General features: G+C 49.4%; 9 protein-coding genes across 9 annotated transcripts; 4 read left to right on the plus strand and 5 right to left on the minus strand.

The window, feature by feature from the left end:
- Positions 1-826: 826 nt before the first annotated feature.
- Positions 827-3,304, plus strand: F5B22DRAFT_632663 (uncharacterized protein; the record flags this gene model as incomplete). The annotated part of the gene is made up of 5 exons (XM_047976721.1): positions 827-1,104; positions 1,168-2,245; positions 2,279-2,425; positions 2,465-2,911; positions 2,942-3,304. The coding sequence occupies 5 exons, from the start codon at positions 827-829 to the stop codon at positions 3,302-3,304; spliced, it is 2,313 nt and encodes a 770-aa protein (XP_047836638.1).
- Positions 3,305-4,206: 902 nt separating this feature from the next.
- On the plus strand, positions 4,207-5,727 carry F5B22DRAFT_641220 (uncharacterized protein; the record flags this gene model as incomplete). The annotated part of the gene is made up of 4 exons (XM_047977959.1): positions 4,207-4,278; positions 4,871-5,230; positions 5,333-5,362; positions 5,419-5,727. The coding sequence occupies 4 exons, from the start codon at positions 4,207-4,209 to the stop codon at positions 5,725-5,727; spliced, it is 771 nt and encodes a 256-aa protein (XP_047836639.1).
- Positions 5,728-6,600: 873 nt separating this feature from the next.
- Positions 6,601-8,390, minus strand: F5B22DRAFT_28185 (Maf1 regulator-domain-containing protein). The gene is made up of 2 exons (XM_047970299.1): positions 8,280-8,390; positions 6,601-8,203 (listed from the first exon to the last, which is right to left on the minus strand). Exons 1-2 carry the CDS (start codon positions 8,283-8,285, stop codon positions 7,124-7,126), a joined length of 1,086 nt encoding a protein of 361 aa, XP_047836640.1. The 5' UTR covers positions 8,286-8,390; the 3' UTR covers positions 6,601-7,123.
- A 1,438-nt stretch (positions 8,391-9,828) lies between these two features.
- On the minus strand, positions 9,829-11,227 carry F5B22DRAFT_28101 (AP-1 complex subunit theta-1). The gene is made up of 5 exons (XM_047970292.1): positions 10,898-11,227; positions 10,806-10,839; positions 10,613-10,730; positions 10,283-10,557; positions 9,829-9,996 (listed from the first exon to the last, which is right to left on the minus strand). The coding sequence occupies exons 1-5, from the start codon at positions 10,906-10,908 to the stop codon at positions 9,949-9,951; spliced, it is 486 nt and encodes a 161-aa protein (XP_047836641.1). The 5' UTR covers positions 10,909-11,227; the 3' UTR covers positions 9,829-9,948.
- Positions 11,228-11,851: 624 nt separating this feature from the next.
- On the plus strand, positions 11,852-13,182 carry F5B22DRAFT_28262 (glutamate-cysteine ligase modifier subunit). The gene is made up of 2 exons (XM_047970310.1): positions 11,852-11,931; positions 12,085-13,182. Exon 2 carries the CDS (start codon positions 12,114-12,116, stop codon positions 13,059-13,061), a length of 948 nt encoding a protein of 315 aa, XP_047836642.1. The 5' UTR covers positions 11,852-11,931; positions 12,085-12,113; the 3' UTR covers positions 13,062-13,182.
- F5B22DRAFT_28098 (tyrosine protein kinase) lies at positions 13,182-14,624 on the minus strand. Its single transcript, XM_047970291.1, has one exon. It carries the CDS (start codon positions 14,137-14,139, stop codon positions 13,303-13,305), a length of 837 nt encoding a protein of 278 aa, XP_047836643.1. The 5' UTR covers positions 14,140-14,624; the 3' UTR covers positions 13,182-13,302.
- Positions 14,625-15,557: 933 nt separating this feature from the next.
- Positions 15,558-16,945, plus strand: F5B22DRAFT_28553 (uncharacterized protein). Its single transcript, XM_047970338.1, has one exon. It carries the CDS (start codon positions 15,707-15,709, stop codon positions 16,487-16,489), a length of 783 nt encoding a protein of 260 aa, XP_047836644.1. The 5' UTR covers positions 15,558-15,706; the 3' UTR covers positions 16,490-16,945.
- A 268-nt stretch (positions 16,946-17,213) lies between these two features.
- Positions 17,214-19,012, minus strand: F5B22DRAFT_28537 (AhpD-like protein). The gene is made up of 4 exons (XM_047970336.1): positions 18,577-19,012; positions 17,787-18,372; positions 17,524-17,569; positions 17,214-17,446 (listed from the first exon to the last, which is right to left on the minus strand). Exons 2-4 carry the CDS (start codon positions 18,291-18,293, stop codon positions 17,403-17,405), a joined length of 597 nt encoding a protein of 198 aa, XP_047836645.1. The 5' UTR covers positions 18,294-18,372; positions 18,577-19,012; the 3' UTR covers positions 17,214-17,402.
- On the minus strand, positions 18,825-23,344 carry F5B22DRAFT_28093 (osmosensing histidine protein kinase SLN1). Its single transcript, XM_047970286.1, has 2 exons — positions 20,374-23,344; positions 18,825-20,317 (listed from the first exon to the last, which is right to left on the minus strand). The coding sequence occupies exons 1-2, from the start codon at positions 23,055-23,057 to the stop codon at positions 19,528-19,530; spliced, it is 3,474 nt and encodes a 1,157-aa protein (XP_047836646.1). The 5' UTR covers positions 23,058-23,344; the 3' UTR covers positions 18,825-19,527.
- Positions 23,345-24,595: the final 1,251 nt, after the last annotated feature.

Below are 24,595 nucleotides of genomic sequence, written 5' to 3' on the forward strand. Positions count from 1 at the left end.
ATTGCTTCTCATTGCTCATTGATACCAATATCAGTGATCATGTCATCATTACTAACCTCTCCCAAATGGGCTACTAACATGTAATCCAACATAAAATGCACCTCTGACCGAAGCTAATTCGCTGGTCAGGCCTGTCATCTTTCGTTATCAAGTTCTAGAGACTGTTAGCGAAGTCTTAAAATAGCCGCCGTGTTGCGGGGGTAGTGTAACCTACTCAACATCAGCAAGACGACCCTAAATTACCCATAGCCTCCACGTTGCACGAGCTGAAAAAAGGGGGGTGATTCTACGCTGTCGAATATTGTGCATTGTCGGGGGCGAAGTTCCCACCGTGTCCACTGAGATGGACCATGTTACAGAACTCGGTAGTTCGAAAAATATATTTAATACAAGAAAAGAAAGCTGACGGAAACCCGCTATTTTTAACCGTACTTCCCAACGCTGCAATGCAGTTTACATAATATAACCCTTGCTGTTACTAATATACTTTTAGAGATGGGATACTTGCCAATATCGTCCAACTAAGCAATTATGTTATTTAACTAGGAGAACATATGTTGAGCTTATAAGTTAAGCAATGGTCCGTTTTCGCGATATATAGCAACATTAAGAGCAGAGTGTAATTTCTTTTCGTAGTTGTAAGATTGTCTCGGCAAAGCTTCCACCAAGCTTTGTCCTTTTCATTAAGACCTGAACCCTTGAGCACTTAACACGAGTTCAAAGACGCATCTCCAAGCACCAATATTACACCTTCACGCTATCGCGTTCTACCGGATCATCCATCTATCAAATAATTTCGTAATCCATAACCAAAAAAATAAATACTATGTCTTCAAATGATTCATACACCGCGGTATCCCACCAGCAAATCCAGGCTCAGACCAGTATTGAGGAGTCGGGAATCACACCCACCTCTCCACTGTCTTTCCACCACGATGCTCATGAACGAGATTCCGCTGCTCCAGAAGTCGACGATGGCAGAACCGAGTCTCTTGATCGGCCATCAACTGAAGCTTCTTCCATTCACGATATAGTCACTCAAAGCCAGGTCTCCATCACTACACACCCTCTCCACAGTGAAATCTCGTCTCCTTCAGAACTACAGTCAATGGACAACACACTAGTTCCACAACCCTCCTGCAGCTCTACAGCCACAGAGCCTCATAGAAGATTAACCATCAAAGATTCAATCGGGATCTATGGTTTACTTATTCTTGTGCTCGGGACTTTCACTACCCTTGCTAGTCTTGGCTTCATCATATTTCTGTGGACCGGACAGGGCTCGTCTCTACAGGCTGTCCACGCATCTCCCTCATGGCGCGCAATAATCATTGCCGGATGGCTTACACAAGCTACCACACTTGCAGCCTTAATCATTCGCGCATCAGCAGCAGCACAAGCTACTGTGTGTACTGCCATGCTCTCCGCGCTATTTCTTGAGAAACAAGCTGTCCCAAAGTCCGAAGCACCTCAATTCTCAATCCTGAGAACTGTTAATGACGGCCCCGTTAGGCTGGCACAGTTGATATTCAAACGCGGGCAGTTTTCTCGGATGTTATGCATAGAAACAATCCTAGTGTTTGCCTTAGTCGTCAGCACGTTATCTCTTCAATTCAGTTCAACTATCCTCTTCTCCGACCTACATGATTTCCAAATAGCGGAGAATAGCGCGTCTTTTCCGGTCAATGATTATATTTCTGAAGAAGTGGAGGGTCTATACGTAACCGACTTCTCCCAGCTATCCCCCCCGAATGCTATCTTTGGCGAGCTACCTTCTACCAGATCCGTGGATCCTGATTCCGCTGGCTTCAGCATTACCCGGCCCGTGAAGAGAGCGTTTTTACCTCTGAAAGAATCCCAGAACAGGACATCTATCCACGCGTACAGTGGAAATACAGTAACAGTATCCTCTAACGTTGCCTGCATGCGCCCTATTATGCAATCAACCTATCAGGGGAAGCAATGGGGGACAGGACTTCAACCTGAACCGTTCAGTTTCGGTGAGATAAACGGCACCCTTCATTACGGCGAAAGTCTGCAGAAAGCTCATTCTATCACAAGCTTGTGTGATTCGAAAGGGTGTTTGACTTCCGATTTCCACTGCTCTCTTCCTGGCGGCTATGAGGCTCACCCTGGCTGGGGGGACTCGCTCTGTTTGATCGACGCTGTAAATGGTGATTCTCCCCCCAGCGATGCTGGCGTCAAATGGAACTCGACGACTGAACCGTGGTCTGACAAATCTATTGTATATCTTCTATTATCGACAAACATGTACGAGAGTGACTGGAACGCATCTCGTAATGTCAGGGGAATGGAGGCAATTCCGGCCACTGACATTGGAGAATGGAAGAGCTTCGAGATACAGCAGGATCGCTTTATCAACGTAACATTGTGCTTTTCATCATTCCACGCGGAATTAACGTTTGTAGACATGGCCGCCATAGGTAGTTTGGCGGAGCCGCAGGGAAACTGGTCCACAATAGGTGTTGGTGACTCAAGCAAGGTTCGCAAGTACCTGGGTGTCAGTGATAAGAATAGTACTCTCGCAGATCGGGGTCTTCTTACGATCAACGATATCCGAGCGCCGCAAAAGCTCGCTCCTTTAGATCCCAATGGCCCTAATTATAATGACAGCTCAAAGCCTCAGCAAACGTTGGCGGAAAGGGGAGCGAGCGATTACGAAGCACTGGTTTATTACCAACTCACATATTCCTCATCTGATATACCCTCCATTATAGGATGCAATGTGTGTACCTTCTTGGGGAACACTCAAAACCCCCAACGGATCCAGATTCTACAAGACACGATTGCTGAAACCAAAAGAGCCGCTGATGCAATACAGGCATGGACAACATCTATCAGCAATACCATTTACTATGATTTTCTCTCGAGCTTCAATGCAGCGGAACAGGTCCAGATTACTTTCACAAAAATTGCACAGATAGGAGGAGGAAACGGACTCAAGGGCTTGATTTCAGTTATAGCTCTTGTTTCCTTTCACTTGGTATGTGTTGGCTTGACGTCAATATTCTTCGTGAGACGGACACAATACTCGCGGCAGGGAAATACGTGGCACACTATCTCCCAGCTCATCGGGCCTGAGTTGAACTCCATGCTTGAGAGAAGCGACAACATGGATGACTCTACGATTGCAAAAGAGGCAAAAGAAAACGGAGATAATGTTCTCGTAAGGCTTGAAAAGACCGGAGATGGAAGGATCGGCCTCGTCAGGAAAGAGGAGCAGCCCAAATCGTCACACAAGAAAGAAATCGCCAGTGATGAGGCTGTACTCAACGATGCATAGAGCGCACGTAGAGCGGTATTCTCAAATGTCCATGTTGAGAAATAGTATGGTGATCGAGGGCGTCATGAGATATGTGTGGGGAAATAACAACGCTCATTCGCTTGGAAATCACGGTGCTTATGATATTGATATAATCGAGATGACATCTGAGCGACTAGACGGAGTACCAAGAGAAGATTTAGCGCTATACCGGAATGGGTTTCTTTTAACTCTCATTTCTCCCATGTAACATTAGAGCCAACGGACAGCTTGCACAGAAGTCAACTTTGGACATATCAGCAGAGAATTCTATTCACGATACCACGAAGTATTGCTGGATTACATTTTTCCATTCGTACACGGACACCGGAAGTTGTAATGATTGACTTCTTGAAGTGATGTAGCTCCATGTTACACGCAGACAAGCTGTACAGGCTGTACTAGCTGAACATGTAGTTCGCCTTGCACTTCGGCCGTACGAAAGGCCATTGCAGGCTGTTCATGATCATTCAAAGACATGCGGGAAATATTGGGAAGTGAGGTTATACAGACTTCGTTTCTTGAAACAGACCCTTGAGACCCAGGCGGTCTGGGCTAGCAGACTAGTTGTATATAGAGTCGAGTCAAGCCACCAACAGCCGAAAAGGAGTTGGTTGGCCAAGGACTCATGCAGCCCTAGTTGATCATTGTACTGAATAGCGTCAAGTTCCCAAGCCCAGTTATCTGCCCTTGTTATACTCCACGCGTCGATCATAGTACAAGAGACAAAACGTACCAATACACGAGAAAGGCCTATTTTCTACTTTTTAATTTTGATTGTATGGGATTTCTGGATGGTCTTTTGCAGCTAAAGTGAAACCAACAATCCACTGTTCCGTGTACGAAGACGTCACATTATCCACGAGCGTCTTTCGACTTACAGAATGTTGCAACGCCGCAAAAATATTCGGCACCGAGAAAATTCGAGACCACCTCAGCACGGCATGGGTCTAGCAGTGAGCCTGCGTATGCTGGCCGGGGCCACAATTCCAACAGATAGGAGAGAACGGAATGCTGCCATTTCGAATTCCTTAATCTTCCGGAAGCCAAGCCGGATAGTATAAATGGAGTACCTCTCGATGCAGGGCGTATGTACATCCTTCTTTAACTTATAGTGATATGCTTGGATTCGATCGGAAGCGGCGTTGAAGTTGCCAACCCAATAACGCTCTGCCACAGATTCTTACGTAAGGTACCTAACCCCTATTATGAATACCTACTTAGTAGGTACTAAATCCACACTCTTCCAGCCAGCTCACCTTCTCATCTCAACAATCCAGTGAATAATGACCAATACTTGTTCACTTATCGCCCGAAGAATCTGGATGAACTGATAGTTCGTCCCCTTCTCCAGATCTCATTATATCTGATTTCAGCTTCAATCAGTCCGTTCTAAAGTGAAACATAGGCCGCAACCAGATATATTGCTGCATTTGCGGGAGTCCATTTCTGGAAACCGTTTATCGGCAGGTTGCACTCTAGGTATAGCTCTCAATTGGCATACCATTTCTCTACACCTATCTTAGTGACGACGAAGCATTAGATTAGTGTACTTATGCCACTGTCCTGACTACTGGACATCGTACAAACAACGGTATCAAGCTGGACACCTATTCAAAGCCAAATGTTTATGACTCTCCCCTTAAATTCAACCCAGTCGACGGTGCTCAGAGCCACGTACTACAATTGGATGCCAGCTACATAGAGCATAATGAATTTCCAGTCACAGAGCTAGGAACAAGCGTCGAGGTCTTTTCCATCTCACAAGAAGGCCCTCCCTACCTCGCCGTCCACAAGCTATGCTACCAACTGGCCGAACGTTTCATAAGTAGCAGAGTAGCAGCTCAGGGTGCAACCCCCCAGGTCTCATCTGAAGACGCAATTTCTTCCATTGAACAGCTATGGAAGGTAATGTATCGCCGCGTGCCAGGATCCTATCGTATTTTCAAATACATTTTGCCAGATTTGTTTGATTACTACGGGGGCAGTGGATGCCGTAACGTGTATTAGGAGCGCGAAGATGACCCCGAAGATGCCGAGGTTTGTCGTACAAAGCATAGCAAACAATAGAAGTCATGTACTAACCATCTTCATAGAGAGTAGAAAGTAACCCGCTAAACATATCAAGGCTTACTGAATCCATACTCAAAAACCTCGAGCCAGAACCATCTGAAAGGCGAAAAGAGATAATATCTGGGACAGATAGTGACTACCGACACACAATATTGCCATCGGTGGCTGGTGGTAGCCAAGGCGATTGGTGCGACGCTCTTGTGAACAAACAGCTGTTCCCGTGGCTGTGGGATTTAGATACCGAGGTCGTCCGCAAGAAGCAACAAGAAAGCAATTGGGACTGGGAAAGCCTCGTGCGTAAGCTTGTCCAAGGTCAATGTCCACGAGTCTAGGAACACAGATTTGAGTCTACCCCCTGGCCTAAAGATGTCTGGAAGAGGTGAGGGTAGATGATATAGCAAATAAACTACGACACCCAAGATCTGGAATGAGTCGTGCTACTGATTGAACAGCACGCGGTGTAGAACTACCGATATAACTCAATGACTCGAACGAAAAATAGAAATGCCAAACCAATGATTAGGTCTAGAACTTCGTAACCCGTACCCTCAGTCATCGCCCGGCAAAGAGAGCTATTGCCTCTTGAGAATAGCGTTACGTAGGTGTCGTATCGCGGAAATGAGAGTAAAAAAATATCACGCTATCTGCCGCAGCGGCTGGTTTGAAAGCGAACTTACACAACTAATTACTCAGGGTTGAATCTGAACGCATACTCCAGGTAAACGTGGACCTTGAAAACCGGTCAATACGATTTCTCTTGCACGGTAATCAATGCAGAACTCCCAGCATCGACATACCCATCTATTCAAGCTACCGGTACTCTTCAAGGGCGCTAGCAACCAGGCATCTCGCCGACAAGCTCCCACGATTCATCATCGTTATTCCATACTACTCGACACAAACTCTCTGCTACATCTGGGTCCCATCGAGGAGTAGATAATATATAAAACGCAGGATAACTACTAGAACCAATCAATGACACAATACAGAAGTCGCAAGGAATGCATCCATCCAGACAGATATTTCCGCAGACCCACAGAAGCGCTTCCGTAGAGTCGACTACCACGGCCCTTCCCGTGTCTCCCAGCCGAGTTCGACATCTAAATGGGGGCGATAACAGCCTGACCCTGCGTCGTCGAGCTTCACATTACTTATAAGTCTGTAAACCTAAGCGCATTATCCGCTTCATAGCTACTCGTACACAGATCACAACACACATGCACAATAGTCATTCATTACCCATGCATGCATAATATTGACGAATACTGACTAATTGGCCTAGCCTGTAGTGAATTCATGGCGTTCGTTCCAGTTTACTAGGAATCGTAAAGGTGCTCAAATCCATCGTGAAAGCAAATCACAGAAACCGACTTAGAACCTATCGCCCAAATAATGCACCTGGTACCGATCCCCGCCGTATGTAGGGACTCCACCCGTCCCGAACCGTGAAAGAAAAAGCAGTTTGTACAAGAAACGGAAAACGTCGACGACTATGAAAATGATCCGGGGTATCGAGGCGCTCCCGCTCTACAACCCCTGCCGAAACCTCAACGCCAAAACAATATAGTCCCCCGCCAAAACCCTTGTACTGGCGAATTAGAGACTAGCCTGTGTGGAACCTTTGCCGTAACTTATAGTAGAGCAAAATGTTGAAAATGTTCGAAGCATTCGAAATGAACATGGGATACCGTTGAACGCATCCAGTACCGGCAGTTTCCGGAAGGGGCCTTACATCTCCATCGTGGCGGCTATGTCTTCGCTCACGCCCCTTACAGAATGAAGAGCAAGGTCATCCTCATCGTCACTCTCGCTTTCATCGTACTGATCGCTCTCTTCCTCTTCAGGAGTCGAGTCCCTCAATGGATCAATATCAACATCGTCATCGGGATTCCAGATTTCAACGTCCGGTTCATCATCCTCGTCATCGTATTCATATTCATCGGGGATGACACGACCAGCGAGTTGTTCACCTAGCCAGAATCTGGCACGCTTATTGGCACCAAAACTACCAGCCAGGGGAGCGGCGTGGCGCTTGGTGCTGCAATTGCTCCCTCGTCTGTGTGGCACTAGCGCAGGAGAGTTCATCACAACCGGTAGGCCCCTGACATACATGTAGGCAACCCTCCTCATCTTCTTATTGAAGAAGAAATAGTGCAGGCGCCATATGGCAGCCTCATCCCCATCAAAAGGATCATCTGGGGGTTGGTAGGAGAAGACGGTGCAGTCCTTCAGAGTCATCTCTTTGTCAAGCATATTCCACATGTGGGGACCCCAAGCAGGACTATTCACAGGGAAGGCGTCTGCCGTCGTTGTTGAAGAAGGCGCATTGCCATAATCACGGTACATAGAGATCATACTCGGCGAGAGAAGCGAAGTTCCTTGCGGACGTACGCTGTGCAATGTGTTGTCGAAGCTTGCCATAGCGTGACGTAGATTTTTCTCGCGACGAAAGTCCGACGGCCGCAGAACGTGCGAGAAGTCATAGTCAGGATGGCTTGCATTCAGCGTCGCAATTAGATATGCAAATGTCCGTCGACTCGAAATGTCACTCAGCGGACCGAAAGGACTGGAGCGCGATAAGTTCAGCGATCCAGCCATTTCCTTTCGCTGTGGAGGAGACAAAGAAGCGCCGAACTTGAGAAGGGCGGCATGCTGTGATTCAAGAGAACACTCGATCGACTTGTAGAGCTTTTTATCGGAACCGGCGGCTTTCGTAGTATATAAATCGCACCCACCAGTTACCTTGCAATCAGGCGTGCTGAAGTTCAGCGCCGACGTGATGACGTCGAAGTCGCGTAGAGGTAAGAACTAGAGCGCGGCGCAATGTTAGCAAGTCGCGGGCGCATGATACTTTGCATGCTCCTTCAGTCCGACTAGGACGAACCTTCATTGTGAATAGCTACTATGGCACCTTTCATTCGAAAAACCACCGAGACGGCGCACACGGTGCTGGTGCGGGCTGGACAGATCACCAAATGGGGCTGCCAGGTGGGGGTGGAGCGGAGGAGTCGGATGACGTCGCGTGTTTGGGAATGGGCGGTCAATCACTATAATGCGACGAGTGCGAATCGAAGCAGCAACTTGCAATCCCTAATCAAGCGATGGAAAAGCTGCTGTTTGAAATGGGGCTTTGGAAATACAATGAAAGAGATGATATGATGACGATTGTCTTGCCTTGGCTTGGCTGCAATGGGTTGTCACGTGTCGAGGACCCGTGTAGTCTGTATAGACCGCCCCTACCGAAACTGGATGAGAAGCGGAATGAAGCGGAAAAGAACCACGGACCGTTAACGTTGACATGCACTGGGGCAAGAGGGCATCATGCGGTGACTGGCAAATGAGAAAAGAATCTCAAAGAGAGATGGGCAGTTGAATAGGCCAGCGTTGTTGACGGTATAGCAGGCTGGTGGTTGTATAAGACGAAGATAAGAAGGTGCGACACAGTTGGAAACGATGGACCCTTAGGGGAAGTACAGGTGCTAAATGTGCTTACGTGAGTGGGATAAGATGGGCAGGGGCATATCAGCACCTACGAAGTAAGTAGGGAATAGCATGGCAACATGCAGTGGCACATGCAGCGGGTGGATGGATGGTGGGAATAGATGGACGGATGGATGCTATGGATGCCTCTGTGTGGACGCTTTGATTGATCAGGTGCTGCTACTTGTTGACTGGTTGGTTAGTTGGCTGTTTCGTTGGGATGGTTGTTCGACCGCTTGGAAGCACCAACGCTTGAACACGCGCTGCGCTGTAGTAATGCAATCTACTTCGTAAGCCATCTAAGCCCGAAGCAGGCGCCCCGAACGAAGGAATGGGGGATGTCTGCCAAGCTCTCACAAACTCGCACCAACCGTACCCACACAGTCGTCCATCTCCTGTCTCACGCCAGGTACTATCCCAGGTCAATGTGGACGTTTGATAGTGCTAAGACCCCGCCGGTAGCGGGCTGCTTCCAACCCGTACCTACTGACCTCCAATTGTTCGCCTACCTGCAGTGCCCCTCCACCACCACGATAAACCTGCTCACTAGTAGGTCCTGTACTAGTAGTCTGCAATTGCCTGGGGAAATGGCGACGGCTAATTGGATCATCGCTTTTCCCGAATTCACGAATCAGAAAACGCTAATACACCACGAGTACTGGATACAGAGCACCGGGTAGGGTAGCCTCTTGTCGCATCAACCACGCTCCTTCGTCCGCGGCGTAACGATGATGTAAAGTCAGAACCTCGCTTGTTGCTGGTTCCTCGCCCGCTACTGCCTTCTGCTCTGTCTAACATCCCGTGACCGAATGATTTGGGTTGACCGTGAACCATGTGTCCCTGGGCGACTGTGGTTGGTTGGTTAAATGGATTGGTCCGTCAAGTCCAGCAGTCCTGCTTGCTGTCTGTCCCACGCCTGCATTTGCATTATGAAACCCGCACTGCACAAGTCTTGTTCACATATATAAGCTCGGGGCGTCATAGCTGTCGTGTGTTCGAATGGATGCTTCATATATGCTAAGAGCGGTAGGTATGCGGCACTCTGGCCCGTCTGGTCGGCAAGTCTCGGGCGATCAAATAAACCCAGCATTTCTAAGATTCGCTTCGATTTCGTCCATATTCTGTGAATAATGCTAAATGAGTATACTTGCAAATGCATAGACTTGGTGCCTTCCCATCTTCCCATACGCCGTGCAGTCAATCAACCATTCCATGAGAGCCCATTTTTGCTTGTAGTAGGTACATGGGTATTCGTTACATGATTCGCGTCACTTCATCCTCGACCTGCCGAAAAGAAAACGCGCGTCAGTGGTCCGAAGACATGTCGGGGACGCACGGGGATCGTGGATGGGGAATATAGCACCAGAGCACGGCCAAATCGAGAAGAACAAAAGCAAATCTGCTTACCTCCATATCTTCCAGTGAGTCCTGCTGCCCTATACACCGCAGAACGTTCTTTTTGCTGCTTTCTTGGAGCTCGCCAGCGAGCAATATCTCGTCAAGGATATAATAAGCTTTGGTGAAGGAAAATATGATATCGAGCTCGCAAACATTGCCATAATATTTGTCCATTTGTTCGACGTATCGATGGATGATCTCGAGGGTGATTAATTCATTATCGTCGGACGAGCAGCCAGCTATGAAGAAGAGCGAGGCATAACGACGGTAGACAATTTTGGTATCTGAGCCACGTGTCAGAAAGCTGCCGTGAGAATACCGCTAGAGAGAGGAGCGAACCTTTGTATTCGAGAAAGTTACACATTCGAGTTCGCCTAGCGAGGACTAGCTGCGAAACGTCCTTGACGATCTTCGCCTTGTCCCTGGGAGACAGGGTGGTGAACCATTTCGCCAGGCGCTGGAGACGGTGTCATTGATTAGCTCCACGGTCGATATCGCCATCAAAGCGCTGAGAAAGGGTGAGATATCGTACCACTTTGCCCTGCCGGGATAGCAGGATTAAGTAGCTATTGTAATTCCATTAGCCCAAGAAACCTTTGGGATTATGGCTCGTCAGAGGCATACTTGATAGCCATGATGACGCGGTTACATCACCAGGAGCAAGGAGATATCGAGACAGTTGATGATGGTGATGAGTTTTAGAGATGACAGAGTAGCAGAGCTGGTATGGGGCACCTATGAGATGTGACGAAGCTTGTCAGGCTGCAGAACAATTTCTGGACAGACATTGGGGTTGGCCACGAGCGTCTGCATTGCCAGCTGGGGATCGGCTGCTCAATGATGTGGCGGCCCGTCAGCCTCAACGGTCTACCTAATACTTCGTATGTACCTAAGTACCTAAATATGTACTGTAGGTAGAATTTATGCAGCAAAACCTTTAGCAGTGCTTTAGATAGTAGATAAGCCACTCGTTTTGTCTGTTTCGCAGGGCTCACATTATGAAATCGCTTTGGGCCGGCTGCAGTTGCAATGTCTTGCAGCTTTGACGCATGACATGACTGATGACCAATCACATAGAACGGTATCGCTAGTTTTAGATAACGTCAGACGAAGCCTTGATATCACCATGTTGTTTTTGCTACGCAGATATGCTCTCATGCTCGGTAGGTAAGGTGGCTACAGGATTGGATCGTGCTGGGACACTAGGTGGGTAGATGAGGAGCGCACAGCATAGGCATCCGATGGCAACATTACACTCAACCATCGCATGCTATTCGCGGCTTGGAGTTTGAATAGAAAACTGGCTGTATCACCCACGGATGTAGGTGCCTGCCATCCCGTGGGGGTCTGGAAGACGCTCCGTCCCGTCCTCTCGGCCCTTTACGAAGTAGACCTGGCCTTGCCAACCTGGCCAACAACGCTCTTTTCCCTCCGCCCAACTGATGTTGCAATCTCCGGTGATTATTAAGTACGCTTACAAAGTACCCGCATTGTGCCTGGTTGTGCCACCCATTACCAATCGCGAAGCCGTGTGCAGGGCGCGCGGACGGCGCTAGCTAGATCACTTTTCGTTACCCTGACCTTGGCTCTCTCTGACGCCTTTCCCCAAACCCCACCTCATGGCAACCGAGTCGGGGATATAAATTATAGAAGAAGGTGTTAGTATTTTCTTTCCTCCACCCCGCCGAGTCGCTATTACCCGGTGTCGTACGCTTGTTGGACAATTGTTGTCTCTTCTTGTAGTCATATACCGCCGGGGCTCATTGAGGCACAACATACCTTTCGTTCTGACCTCTTAGCCAAACGATAAGCCCCTGGAGTGCTTCTACAATTCTTAGCCATGACACGGATAGTATTATCAACCGGCAACATTATTACAGGTGGCCCCTCTATCATCCGAAAGCCCGGCACGACAAGGTCGAATCTCGAACTTGTGAATTCGTTGAGGAATAACTTCCAAGCCGCACAACAAGACTATGCTGGCAGTCCCACCAGCACTAATGGTGATAAGAAGGAGAATGGGCATCCAGTATGCGAGAACAGTCGGCCGAGGATAGATGCCTGGACTGCGACGGAAGACTCCGTCTTGTACATCCCGCGCATCGATTGGACGGCCGCCGGCCTGCAAGAAGACCGCGCCCAGTACGAAATCACTGTCAAATTATTTTTCCTGCCCACCGCCCCGGTGGTCAAGCGCGCAGAGTATATTGACGAGGCATTGCGACTTGTGACAAAAGAACTCGGGGTAGAGAATGTCGACCTCTTGATCGCGTCATTTCCCGGCATATCGTTCGAGGGGGACTGCGAATGGGAAGCAGATAAGATAAATGCGACGATGGGAAATGATGAAGAGGAGGTCGTGACGTGGGCCGCATTGGAGAACCTGTACGAGCAAGGAAAGGTTGCTCGGCTGGGCATTGCCGAATTCGGTAGCGAGAAGCTGCAGCGCTTCATCAGCCAAGTCAAAGTGCCGCCGGCCGTCGACCAAATCAATATCAAAGACTGCTGCAGCGTCCCTCCGCCCTTGACAAAGCTCGCCACCAGCGCAGGAATCGAACTACTTACTCATGGTGACTGCACCGATATATTACCCAGTGGTACGTTACGAGAACTTCTAGGACATGGCGCGCAGGGTGCCGGCATCCTCGCCGGTGATGAGAAAACGCAGAATGGCCTCCAAGGCAATCTCATTCCTCAATGGGTAGCCAAGTATACTGCTTTCGTCAATTATAGAGGCGTCATCGAGAATAAGGGCTATTTTGCGGGAGCCGAATTGGTAAACGCGTAGAAACGGTCTGCATTTGCATTTCTCTGAGCACATTCAGGATTGTGTGCGCTTAATTCTGGACATCATGGCGTTGAGCAGGTTGCATAGATCATATTTGGAGCAGAACAAGTCAGCCATACATTTTTAAGTCCCTAATTTTAGGATCACGGAATGAAAATGCACGTTACGATATCGCATTGCGATATCTCATCACGATTGACTGTTGACTTCGCATCTTGGAGGTTTATCAGAATCAACCTAATTAGCCTATCATGCTTCTCTTCCGACCTCGCATGCGTACGTCTTCTAGTTTCCTAAGCACTATGGGCGCTTCTTTGAACGTCTCCTTGTACGCGCTTTCAAGCATAGCAGTGAAGAGCTTTTCTGCCCGGGGATGTGTGCTGGAAAACGCTCTCTCCAACACGTAGAGATCCACGGCTCGGTCTTCGTGAGACACACTTTGACTAGCAAGACCAAAGTCAATGATGACAATGTCGCCTTCCAACAACCCGTCACCTTCCACGCTGTGTCCATTCGCAGGCTCCTTGCCTCTTTCCCATGGCGTCAACATCATATTGCTTGTTGTCAAATCTCCGTGTACGATGCCGACTTTGTGCATGCGTCCTATAGCTGTGACTATTCGTCGCAGCAAAGCGACTAGATCTGCATCCGCCTCGCCGGTGCCCTCAACCATCGCATCACCCGCCCTGCCTTCGGCGCGTTCAGCATCACGCCGTCGACGCAGCCACTCATTTATAGCGGCGCGCACAGGGCCTCCGGCAACCCATTCCATCATGAGCCATCCTGCACTCTCGTCGATGGCGTAGACGGCGGGGACAGGGACGCCTTCACGGCGGCATTTCGCGAGGTTACGGGCTTCGGACAGGATGCGGTGACGTGTCAACCGTGCATCGAGGAGAGGATGCCGCCACGGTTTCGGCGGCCGGTATTTGACAGCACACGGAATCGAGGGCAGAAGATATGTCGATTTGTATAAGCGGCCCTCTGCACCTTGCGTGATGAGCTCTGGTGGGGTGGAGGAGGGGTATTCGAGGATCGCAGGGAGGGGAAATTGGTGGGTGGCAGTGTCGGCCGCCATGGTGGAATGCAATGGAGGTATTTAGGCTCTTTTTTTTCTTTTTTTTCTTTCTCGATATTCCGCGTAGTGTCTCTTTCCCCTCTCTCTCCTCTTTTTTTTTTGTTTCCCTTTCTCCCGGATTGAAGTGTAGCAGGGATCCGAGGTTGGCGATCGAAGAAGACTGGCTCGACTGGCTCATGCGTTTTGCATGATGACAAAAATCAAACTACCCCGCCATCTATTACCTGGCACTGTAGGTACCTTGCCTGCTAAGATTATCGCTGTAGGTACCTAATTACCTAACCTAGGTACAGTAAGTAAGCCCTACCATAGCCTCTATATAGGTGCACTACTGCAACTGTACCGCTGTACCTACAGTAGGTATCGGGTAAGTGGCTGCGGCTAGAAAAGACACAGAACTTGGAAGACACACAAAACCGCCTGACAAAGGCATGTTTTCTCAGCTCCGATGTGCTACAGCTAGGCCAGAACTAGTTCATCAAGCCTGGGTAGAACGTGCAGGATCTTGACTCGACGATAATAATGCATGACGTGGAATGCAAGGTAATGATCCCGTCTCTCGAACGGTTACACGTAGACACGTAGAAGAAGTCCCTACATGTAAGATTCGTTGCATTTTAAATTACATCTCTCCAAGTTCGCATCAGCAATAGGGGGGTTCTTCAATGTGTTATGTGTTTCAAGCTCTTCGCTGCAAAGTTATATACGCTACCTACTATCCCCCATGCCCCATTACTTTGGTGGACAGACTTGGACAGACTTGGACTTGCTGAGATTCCCATTCCCAACATTTCCAAAACACACCGCTCCCAAGATCGCTACTAGGCATCCTAGCGGTCCGAGCATCGCACGATACCTGCCCTTACTGGGCTAGGTGGACAGAGGTGGGCTACATTCGACAACAGGCAGTGAACAGGTGACCGCTGCTCTGCTGGCGGCGCTGTCCCTCCCAGGGGGCCGGCCAATCCGTATGCATCCTGTGCCTCCGACCCCATCCGGCTGCGTTAGAGGGGGGTCTAAAAGGACCATGGACGCGGCTTTTTTGCAAGTTCCATCATGGATTCTCTCTCTTGATTCCGTTACCTGCAGCAGAAGCGCAGCATTGGCGACAGTCGACCCGTCATGCGTGTCATTGTGCTCAGCAAGGTCAGCGTCCGTCCTGCATGAGCCAGCAACTATTAAAACGACGAGTCCCCCCGTTCCCGTGCGTCCGTCTTCCTCAGTACGACAATCAACCGATTCCAGGGTAGCTGGCTGGCTGGGCACTTAGGGCTAGGGAAGAAATTCCAGAAGAATCGTCGCATTTCGCCCCTCTCGTCTAGGCCCAACCAACCAGCCACCCCCGATCCAGTCCAGAAAAGCCGCCCGCCCACTCTCGCACACACCCGCGGATATCTGCACTGAAAAGGGGAATGCTGAACGTCATATTGGTCGCCTCACCACCCAGTATCCCCCCCCAGCAACAGTCAGCACCGTTCGCGATCCCTCCAACTGCAAACCCCAGAGCAACAACGACGCGTTTATCATTCTCTATGGTCCCCTACCGCCTCCGCCTCAAATTCGCACTATGGCGGAGCCCTCCTCCTCGCTGCTGTGGACCATAGTCCTGCTCGTTAGCGCTGCCCCGATCGCTACAACATACGCCAACGCATACATTGCAGCCCCGCGCGAGGTCATCACCTTCATCGACGCCGTTGAGGGCTCCATAGAAGAAAATGAAAACTACGATTGTGATCTTGCTAAAGTGCCGCGGTTGGAAGACAAGGTGCGCCTGAGCCGACTTTTGCGCGAAATTCAGAAACAGGGCGATGACTTACGCGAGGATCTAAATCAACTGGTAATAGAAGAAGGCGGAACCACTTTGCGCGTCAGTGCTAGAATATTTTGGGCGGGCCACAGGAAACAATTGGAAGAGCGAGTGCGCCGGCTAGACATGTTGCGCATGCGATTCCTCGTGGTGTTCATGGGGGTTGTAACAACAACGGCGAGCGAGCACGCGGCGAAGGTAGCTGCCGCACGAACAGCACCTAGACACCCGGTGAGAGCAATCCCGCCACCTCCGCCTCCACCGCCGCCGCCGCCGCCAGCAGCAGCACCAGCAACTCCTCGAACACCAGTAGGACGACTTCAGACGCAGGCCATGGGCCATAGCGAGAAGACGGCTCATACGCATAGAAGTGGCTGGTTCGGCGTCGTCCAGGAGTTGGAACGATCCCCCATATTGCGTCAGCGACACGCTTCCATCGAGGCAGCCATGCGATCTCCCGAACAGATGACGCCGATTGGAAGTCCATTATCGGCGATGAAGCCTGTCAAGGGATCATCGATACCTGAAAACTTGGAATTGTAGTGTCGCACCTCTGAAGCAATTGCGGCATTTCCACGACGTTCACCGCTTCAATGCTGGTGAACCGTGGACCTTCTCTCAACTCGTAGGCATGAATCGGCAAGCAAACCATATGCCACGATACAACCATATGATTTATGGCTTGATGATGAAACGAAACGAATTCACGTGAATTTTAAAAAGACTCTAATCTATCCCCATGGGCGATAATGAGCATTTCTGCTGGTGGTCTACGGAAGGACAAGAACTACACGCCTGGCTAGACGATTCAACGGATCATGACTTCTCCGTTTGACCACATACACGCCCTTTACAATTTCCTAAAGGTGTTAAAAAGGTTTCTTCATCTCATTGAATGATACCCCCTTATTTTTTTATGCATGGCATTTGTTATCAATTGCCTTTTTATTTTATTTTGACAACTGATCTGCCCTCAACGTCACTCATTACGGCTTCGTGCCAGTCATTATATCGCATCTCATACTTCATACTTCACACTTCTTCCTTCACTCTCCCTGCTTACCTAACCCCCTTTTAGTCTTAGTATTTTAGTTTTGGGTTTTCTGGTTTTAGATACAGTGTGTAACACATCGATGGTGTAAAATGGGCCTAACCGGGGATTGGAAAGGAAAACGGCTCATTTGGAGAGGCTGACAGGCACGGATGGCTGGATGAATGGGATACATGAATCGACGGGAAGATGAAGGCTTGACTTTATGATCGTGCGATGCATATATAGAAAAAAAAATTACTGAATTCTCCCCCAATCTAGAAATGTTGGTGTAAAGGCGTCTTTTTACTACCTGACCAACACTTGAGCAAGATGCCTGTACTCTAGTATTGAATTTCTGAATGTACAAGACGCACGGCCTTCGCATTCTACACATATATTCCGCTTTTAAACCAACAAGGCATCCTAGTGCTGGACATCGTCCGGCCCTGTGGCATTTCTCTCGCCCACTGTCGAGCCGTTAGCAAATCCGTGCCCTGCGGATTCCGATAGGGCGGCGAGCAGCTAAAGCTGGGGACGAACATACCATCTAATGCCACGAGGAATCGGCTGACACAGTTATAAGCAGCGACCTGGCGAAAGTTAGATAGAGCGATGATAATGAAAGAAAGTGAAAGTATCAGCGTAGTAGGTGTAGAAGAAAAATAGGAGGAAGAAAGGAGAGAGGGGGGAAAGTGAAAAATAAATAAAACAAAATAAATAAATATTAAGATTGAAATTGAAATAAAAGGATAAAAAGAAATTGAAGCCAGAATCAACGTTGAGAGAAAAAGAAAAAAAAAGATTCACCGTGGCAGTAACCTCCACAACCTCCCTCTCATCGCAAACAGCCCTAAGCGCCGCAAACGTATGATCCGCAACGCGCACCACGCGCGTCATCTCATCCGTATACCTGAGCACAGCCCACTCCCTGGGTCCCAAGCCGTCGTCTTCAGCAGCGCTCTTCTCCTCGTCACCAAGCGCGTCCCAACGCTCCCTCTTCACGAGTTCCAGGGCGCGCGGCCCGAGCCCCGCGGCCGCCGCGAGGGGCGCGTGATGGGCCCATTCGTACCACGCCGCGTTGCACACCGCGACGCGGCAGATCGCGAGCTCGCGGAGGCGCGGCGACAGGAGCGTGCGCGTGCGGACGGCGCCTAGGAACGCGTTCCATCCGTCTGCGACCGGCGGGGAGTGCAGGAGGGCGAGGTCTAGGGGTTGTAGGGGGCGGGGCGCGCGGCGGGCGGCGATGCGGGAGAGGATTGCTGCTTCTTCTTCTGTGGAGGTCGGGGGTGGGTTGGGGACGTATGGGATGCGCATTTTCGAGGCGTGCGGTGTGTTGAGGGGGAAGGGAATGGGATGATGCTTGAAGAGAGGGGTTTGTGGTTGGATAGCCTGCCTTCGATGAGTTGGCAGTGAAGCATGCGGCTTCTGCTGGGGATATCCTTGGGTGAGCTGGTGTTTGATGAGGGGGTGGAAGTGAATGTGTATGTATGGGCTTGCTCTTAGCTGTGAGATGGTGTTGGATTTCGTGGGCATAGAAGTTCTCTGGCCATCAAAAGAAACCCTAATAATGGCAGATACGAAGAGTTATTATACTCACGTGGCACTTGTGATGGTATGGAGTTAATCTAGACGCCAAAATGTCCTTCTTACCTGAGGTCGGGAATGAAGTCTAATACTACCATTGCTTTTAGCTCGAGTGCCTATGCCGAACAACGGATCCGAGGGGAGACTTGCCCCCGCGTGAACGCTTTGCCGGGTCCGCCGACCTTATCCGATCGGCCAGCTCTTTTCCGACAAGGCTAAGGTGACTGCAAATGCTAGCATAGCGTTCACGGGTTTCTAGCAAAAGTTATAAGGAGAGGAGTCAAAGAGTCTTGATCCGCATGATGCAGTTATGTGATTAACTATATATACGAGTTGGTGGGCTGGCATGTCAACTGAACTCGGATAGAGTAGACTTCTGAAGGGTATCCTATCTAGAGATGACACCTATTGAACAGACTTGAGACGATAAGACATCTCAACCTGAAACAAAATTGAAGTTCAGCGTAATAGCCGCGCCGCACTTTCACCTTCTATGGCTCGGGCGTTCATGCGTGGAGCTGCTTTCTCCCTCTCCGGTGTAATCTGGCACTGTTCCCTCGATGAGGGTGAAGAATGGCGACCTCATCCTCCCAGGTCGCTTCAGATATATACTAAAAGCCATAGTAAAATAAAGCCATGAAAATCTCTTCTTTTGAGCCGCCCAGACGCCATGCAAACCAGTTGGTGGAATTCCATACTCTGTTGTCCTGCCCTACGTATACTCCCGAAATGCAGCTGAAATATCGGAAAAAAGGAAGAGAATGATTATCGTCATAAGTCCATTGATTAAAAATGTTGGTTACAGTCGCGATGTAGAAGTACAACACGTAAGCGAAGAATCGAAGTATGTGAGAAGTAAACGATTATAGCGCTAAAGTAATGTTATGTTGTCAGTGTGTGTTATACTGTAAAAGGCTGGCGTGGTCGACTGTCATGTGAAATTGTGTCAAGATATATCTGGGGATCAGTAGGCCGGTGTAGGAGAAATCGATCCATTAGAAGCAAGAGCATCCTTCCCGTTAACAAGATCGGGTGAAACGCGTCCGTTGACAGGCTGGGCCGTGATGACAGGGCTGCCTTTTTCGGGCGTAGGCCTCCTTGAAGTGGCGGTGGGCTCTGGCTCCTCTACGATCGTTGCAAACTTCTTAAGAACCCGCTTAAGAGCCGGCCGGCGGATGGGTTTGCTGAGAAACTCATTCATGCCAGACTCTATACAATTCTTGACATTGCTTTCGTCAGAAAATGCGGTCAATGCCACAATGGGCGCAGAATAACCAATTTCTCGTATCAGGCGCGTGCTCTGCAGCCCATCTACGTTGGGCATTTGGATATCCATGAAGATCAGGTCAAAATCCGTCTTATTCTCCATATTCGCCTTAACCAAGTCGTAGGCTTCCTGTCCGTCCTTGGCGATGGTAACATCGTATACGTCTTCCAGTTTTAGCATGCGACTGACGACCTCGATGTTGGTAGGATTATCTTCCGCAACTAGCACACGTAACTTCCCTTCGCCTTTGTCTGCACGTGCTTTTTCCGCGGCTTTCATTTGGTCGTCCGGTGTCGGCTTATTCCCAGCTTTCGGGACTGCAGCGAAGAATGGCTGACTTAAACCAACAAGTCGGGGCTGCTGATCTAGGACGCTTGCTTTCACTTCTGCGCTTGTCTGTGGTAAAGAACTCCTCCTCAAATCACCCTCAGCTGATATGATACTGTTTGGTCGTGACTTGACACTACTTGAAGCAGTACTTGAGGATCTAGGTCTGGTGTCAGTTGTTGTAAATATAGAGGTTCCGATCATGCTCAGTCTTACCTCTCTTTGGTGTACTTAAGTGGGATGCGCATAGTGAAAGTGGTACCGATTCCAAGAGTACTTGTCATTGTTATAGCGCCACCCATCAGGTTGGCCAACTGTTGGCAGATACTTAGACCAAGCCCGGTTCCACCATATTTCTTACTTAATCCAAGGTCGCCTTGAACAAATGGCTCGAATACTCTTGTTCTCATATGTTCCGGAATACCTGGGCCAGTATCCTCTACTTCAAATTCAAACATGAATGGCTTTGCATGTATTGGTGGCGGGGTTTGGGAACGTTCGGCGGAAAATAAGTGCGGTGCCATCTTTGGATCTAGGGGGTTGATCGATAAAGCGGTCCCAGGTATAGGTGTCTCTCGAGATATTGCCGAGGCATTGGATAGGGAACCACCTCGGTGTTGAACCCGTCCCTGGTGGCTCGGTGAATTCCGTGAGAACGATGAGGTCCTGCTCTCGTCGCTCACTTCAGCTTCGCCTATACACTTGATACGGACAGACACCCTTCCCTGAGCGGGTGTAAATTTCAAGCTGTTGCTGACAAGATTGATCAACACCTGTAAAATTCTATGCTGATCGCCCCAGAGGTACATATCTTGCAATCGACCAACCCCACGAGGACCCAGGACTGGAAGCTTCTCCTCAAAACTATTGCGCTCAGCGTTCTGGTGGTCTGGTTCGACAACATCGGCACCGAAGAATTCGACAGAGAACGTAATCTGACCTTCACGGGCCTGCTTGTCGAAAATCGTAAGGATTTGTGATCGGATATCACCCAGTCGAAATTCCTTCTCGTCGAGGCTAAGTTGGTGACCAATCTGGTTCTTCGAAAAGTTAAGGAGATCTTCTAACAAGTGAAACAGCAAATCGCCTGACTTATAAAGGACTTTCAACGACTGCTTGATGCGTCCTAAGTCGTCCTCTTCCATACACACTGAGGCCATGCCTAGGATTCCGTTCAGTGGGGTTTTCAGCTCATGCGAGATGTTAGCAATGAAAAGTGTTTTGCTCTCATTAGCCGCCTCTGCCGCCTTTTTGCTTTCCTCGAGCTCTCGTGTTCTTTGTGCAACCTTGTCCTCCATCGAAGTATATTGTCTCAAAAGTTCGTCGCTCATCTCGTTGAAAGTCGTCGTCAATTCTGTTAGTTCATCCGTAAAGATGTGCTTGCGGTTAGGTACTTTGCCAGGGATCTTAAAAACATGCCGGCGAGACTCGCTAGGATGCTCTGATGGCGGAGGCCGTGGTTTTAGGTTCTTCCTATACCATCTCTTGATTCCCGTGAACATGCCCTGTGACATCTTACTACTAGTTCGGCCGGACGTGGCGTGATCTTCGTCATAATCTGGATCATCCATATATGCTTCGTCATAACCCGGGGGGGCAATCGATTTCTCAGTTGCAGCCTTCAAGCGTCGGATTGGTTTTACACTGAGATGGGCGCAGGGAACAATAAATAACAGCACCACTCCCGTGGTTCCAAACACTGTACCAAGCAGAATATGCTGCAGTGTGTTGATGGGAATGAAAGCCTCCGACCTAGCTTGCTCGACAATAAGAGTCCAGTTGACCAGTGTAGTTGGGGGACGCGCATAGCCAACTGCCACCGCTACACCTTGTTCATTTGTCGTGGAAAGAATACTACTCGCATTATTAGTCGCACGATTAATGTGCGTAAAGGCCTTGTATGCAGCATTGTACTCGGTAACCTTGAACGGTTCATTGTAGGTTCCAGATGCGAAATCGTGTTGTCTATGCCTGTTCGTTTTTCCGTCAGAGACATTAGGTGGGAAGACAAATTGTACATCAACACTGGAGAAATTGGCAGCCGCGGGGCTAGTCGAGTTCGCAGGCAAATTATATTTGCTGAAGCGATTCCAGCCTGTGGCAGGTCCTATGAGCAGAACCGTTCCAGTTTCACCCAGACCTTCCGGAGAGAGCACAATATCGAGGATTGTAGTCGCTTCCGCAACCACAGTCATGTAGCCAAGCACGGCACTCCGCATCCGCAGCCACCGAATGGGCACTGTTAAAGAAACCAAAGCGTATGTCTGATTAATAACGAGGGGTCCTAGTACAAGACCATCGACTCCTGAATCAATGCGTATGTCGGGAAAAGGTCGGGCTATAACGAAGGTGTTGTTCGGATCGAAGGGGTCGGGATCTGTGCTGTTGTAGTAGGTAATGTTAGGATAGAGCACCGGCGGGTAACCGTATGTCGTGTCCCCCAAGAAAACATCGGAGCCATCAGGGGCCTTGTATGGCAGCCGGATATCAGAGATGTTATCGGCTGTCACACTAGCAAGGCCGCTAGGATTTCCGGTTTCGTTTCGCGAGAATAATTTGGCTTGTAGCAGATTCAGGGAACCGCCAGAGTTGAGGCCAGTTTGTAGATCGCGTACGGCCGAGACCCAGTTTGCGTCGGTCTGGTTGCCCTGGTAGAAGCTGAGAAAGCCAGCCTGAACCAACAGCCTCGTCGCGATCCCAATACAGGATGTCGAGATGAGATCCAGTTGGTTGGCAATCTGGGCGGCTTTGAGTGAAGCGGTTAAGGCGAGGCCATCGGATTCGACATTAACTACAAATCTGTGGACATAAACCCACGTCGGAACGGCCACGATAGTGAGAGCAAGCAAGACAGCCAACAGCACTAGGGCGGCCAACTGCTCACGAATGGCGATCCTCATTGTTTCCCGGCCTACAGGGGAAGGGGATGGTCAAGAGACGTCGGCATATGCATGGTTCCAACGCAGTTGTCGCGACCAGGTGCGACTCGGCGCCACGAAAGAAGCACGCGGAAGGGACCAATGGAAAGCGAATCTCAACGGTATACCAGTAATGACAAGAATGGGCCCGAATGACACAGTCCGTAGAGCAGTGGATACCTGGCAATTGAAAAGAGAGAGAGAGAAAGAGAAAGACTGGCTGGGCTAGTTCTAAGCAAGAGATGAGGTGCAATGTAAGTAGTGATGGGATGCGGCGCTGCGCTGCGATGTGATGCGAAGGGAGGACACCGAGAACCACTACGATGTACTTGGCTGGGAGCGCGCAAGACGAAGAAGGGATCGACAGAAGCTTAAGTTCCTCACATCTGCAAAGTGGGCGGCGTAGGCTGTACTGTACCACGGCAGGGTTACTGTTTCCAGATTAGCATTGCCAGGATGGCCAGGATTGCACAGGAGGGACCAAACTTCTGCGAGACTACGAAGAACGATGACTAGCCGGGTAATTTTGGGGTGAGACGGTAGACCGATGCGATTACCTACATGTCATGGCCTGCCTCGCCGGGCTCTGACCACATATTCTTTACGTATGTAAGTAGGTATTCAGAGGCGAGCGATACGACCAAGCACGCAAAGCAAAGCCTGCAGGCTCACAGGATCAGCACAGGACTCCCAGCTGTCGTACACACTACCTATGCAGACATATATCCCGCACCAACTTCCGTGGTATGGGGAACTTGGATAGTCTGAGCGAGTAAGGCCAAGTGTCTACGGTGGCGTATGTGTGTCAGGGGTATGAAAAGCTCCGAGAGGGAAGCGTCTACTACCTAAGTATGGTACGGTAGGTATGCATCTCCATGACTTACATATACTTACTCAGCTGCGTGGTTCATCAACACGGAGCAATGGGAGAGATGCCAGGCGAGTTGTTTCAAGTCCTGGATAGTAGGTACGCCCATCCCTCTCTACAATACAGTATCTAGATTGAATGGTGAATAGCCTCTTATTGCTCAGCTACATACTGTGGTACTGTATGGAAGAGATATAACACTGCAGATACCTACTCACCTTACCCTGCGTCTAACCCTACCTAAGGAAGGTATTACCCTAGGTAGTTGGAGTTGAGACGCTCTAAAGTAGGTAGGTCTCGCTTGTATAACATACCTAAGTATACAGTAGTTCAGAAGTGATGGATGAGGTGTTATGTAGGTAATACGGTATACTTATCAAGTTATGGACTTGCAGCCCTTCTGGCTCTAGGCTACACGCATACAGAAGGTTTCGCGATGATACTTGTTGCGAATCTCGTATGCTCAGTGCTCCGTAGCAACTTTTTTTTTTTTTCTCCCTCCTCGGAGGACTTCTCGTACAGACCACCGTATTTACTATATTAGGATTCAGTACCGTAGGCTAACACCAAGGTCTGACCAGGTAGTACAGTGCCAATCCGATGGCAATTTGTGAAGTGGTGAAGCGAACGAGCTGGCCATGTCCTTGGCATA

The sequence above is a fragment of the Xylaria bambusicola genome (genome assembly GCF_022495145.1).
Source record: "Xylaria bambusicola strain CBS 139988 unplaced genomic scaffold F5B22scaffold_1, whole genome shotgun sequence".
NCBI lineage: Eukaryota > Fungi > Ascomycota > Sordariomycetes > Xylariales > Xylariaceae > Xylaria > Xylaria bambusicola.

Excerpts from the sequence above, each read along its gene's own strand:
- F5B22DRAFT_28098 (XM_047970291.1), bottom strand. The coding sequence starts at position 14,139 with ATGGCGGCCGACACTGCCACCCACCAATTTCCCCTCCCTGCGATCCTC.
- F5B22DRAFT_28553 (XM_047970338.1), top strand. The coding sequence starts at position 15,707 with ATGGCGGAGCCCTCCTCCTCGCTGCTGTGGACCATAGTCCTGCTCGTT.
- F5B22DRAFT_28101 (XM_047970292.1), bottom strand. Across the intron at positions 10,731-10,805 it reads TATCCCGGCAGGGCAAAGTG|CGCCTGGCGAAATGGTTCAC; the intron begins GTACGATATCTC and ends CACCGTCTCCAG. Across the intron at positions 10,558-10,612 it reads TAACTTTCTCGAATACAAAG|ATACCAAAATTGTCTACCGT; the intron begins GTTCGCTCCTCT and ends CACGTGGCTCAG.
- F5B22DRAFT_28537 (XM_047970336.1), bottom strand. The coding sequence starts at position 18,293 with ATGCGCATCCCATACGTCCCCAACCCACCCCCGACCTCCACAGAAGAA. Across the intron at positions 17,570-17,786 it reads TTGTGGAGGTTACTGCCACG|GTCGCTGCTTATAACTGTGT; the intron begins GTGAATCTTTTT and ends AACTTTCGCCAG. Across the intron at positions 17,447-17,523 it reads ATTCCTCGTGGCATTAGATG|TGGGCGAGAGAAATGCCACA; the intron begins GTATGTTCGTCC and ends ACGGCTCGACAG.
- F5B22DRAFT_28262 (XM_047970310.1), top strand. The coding sequence starts at position 12,114 with ATGACACGGATAGTATTATCAACCGGCAACATTATTACAGGTGGCCCC.
- F5B22DRAFT_28093 (XM_047970286.1), bottom strand. The coding sequence starts at position 23,057 with ATGAGGATCGCCATTCGTGAGCAGTTGGCCGCCCTAGTGCTGTTGGCT. Across the intron at positions 20,318-20,373 it reads CTTAAGTACACCAAAGAGAG|ATCCTCAAGTACTGCTTCAA; the intron begins GTAAGACTGAGC and ends CACCAGACCTAG.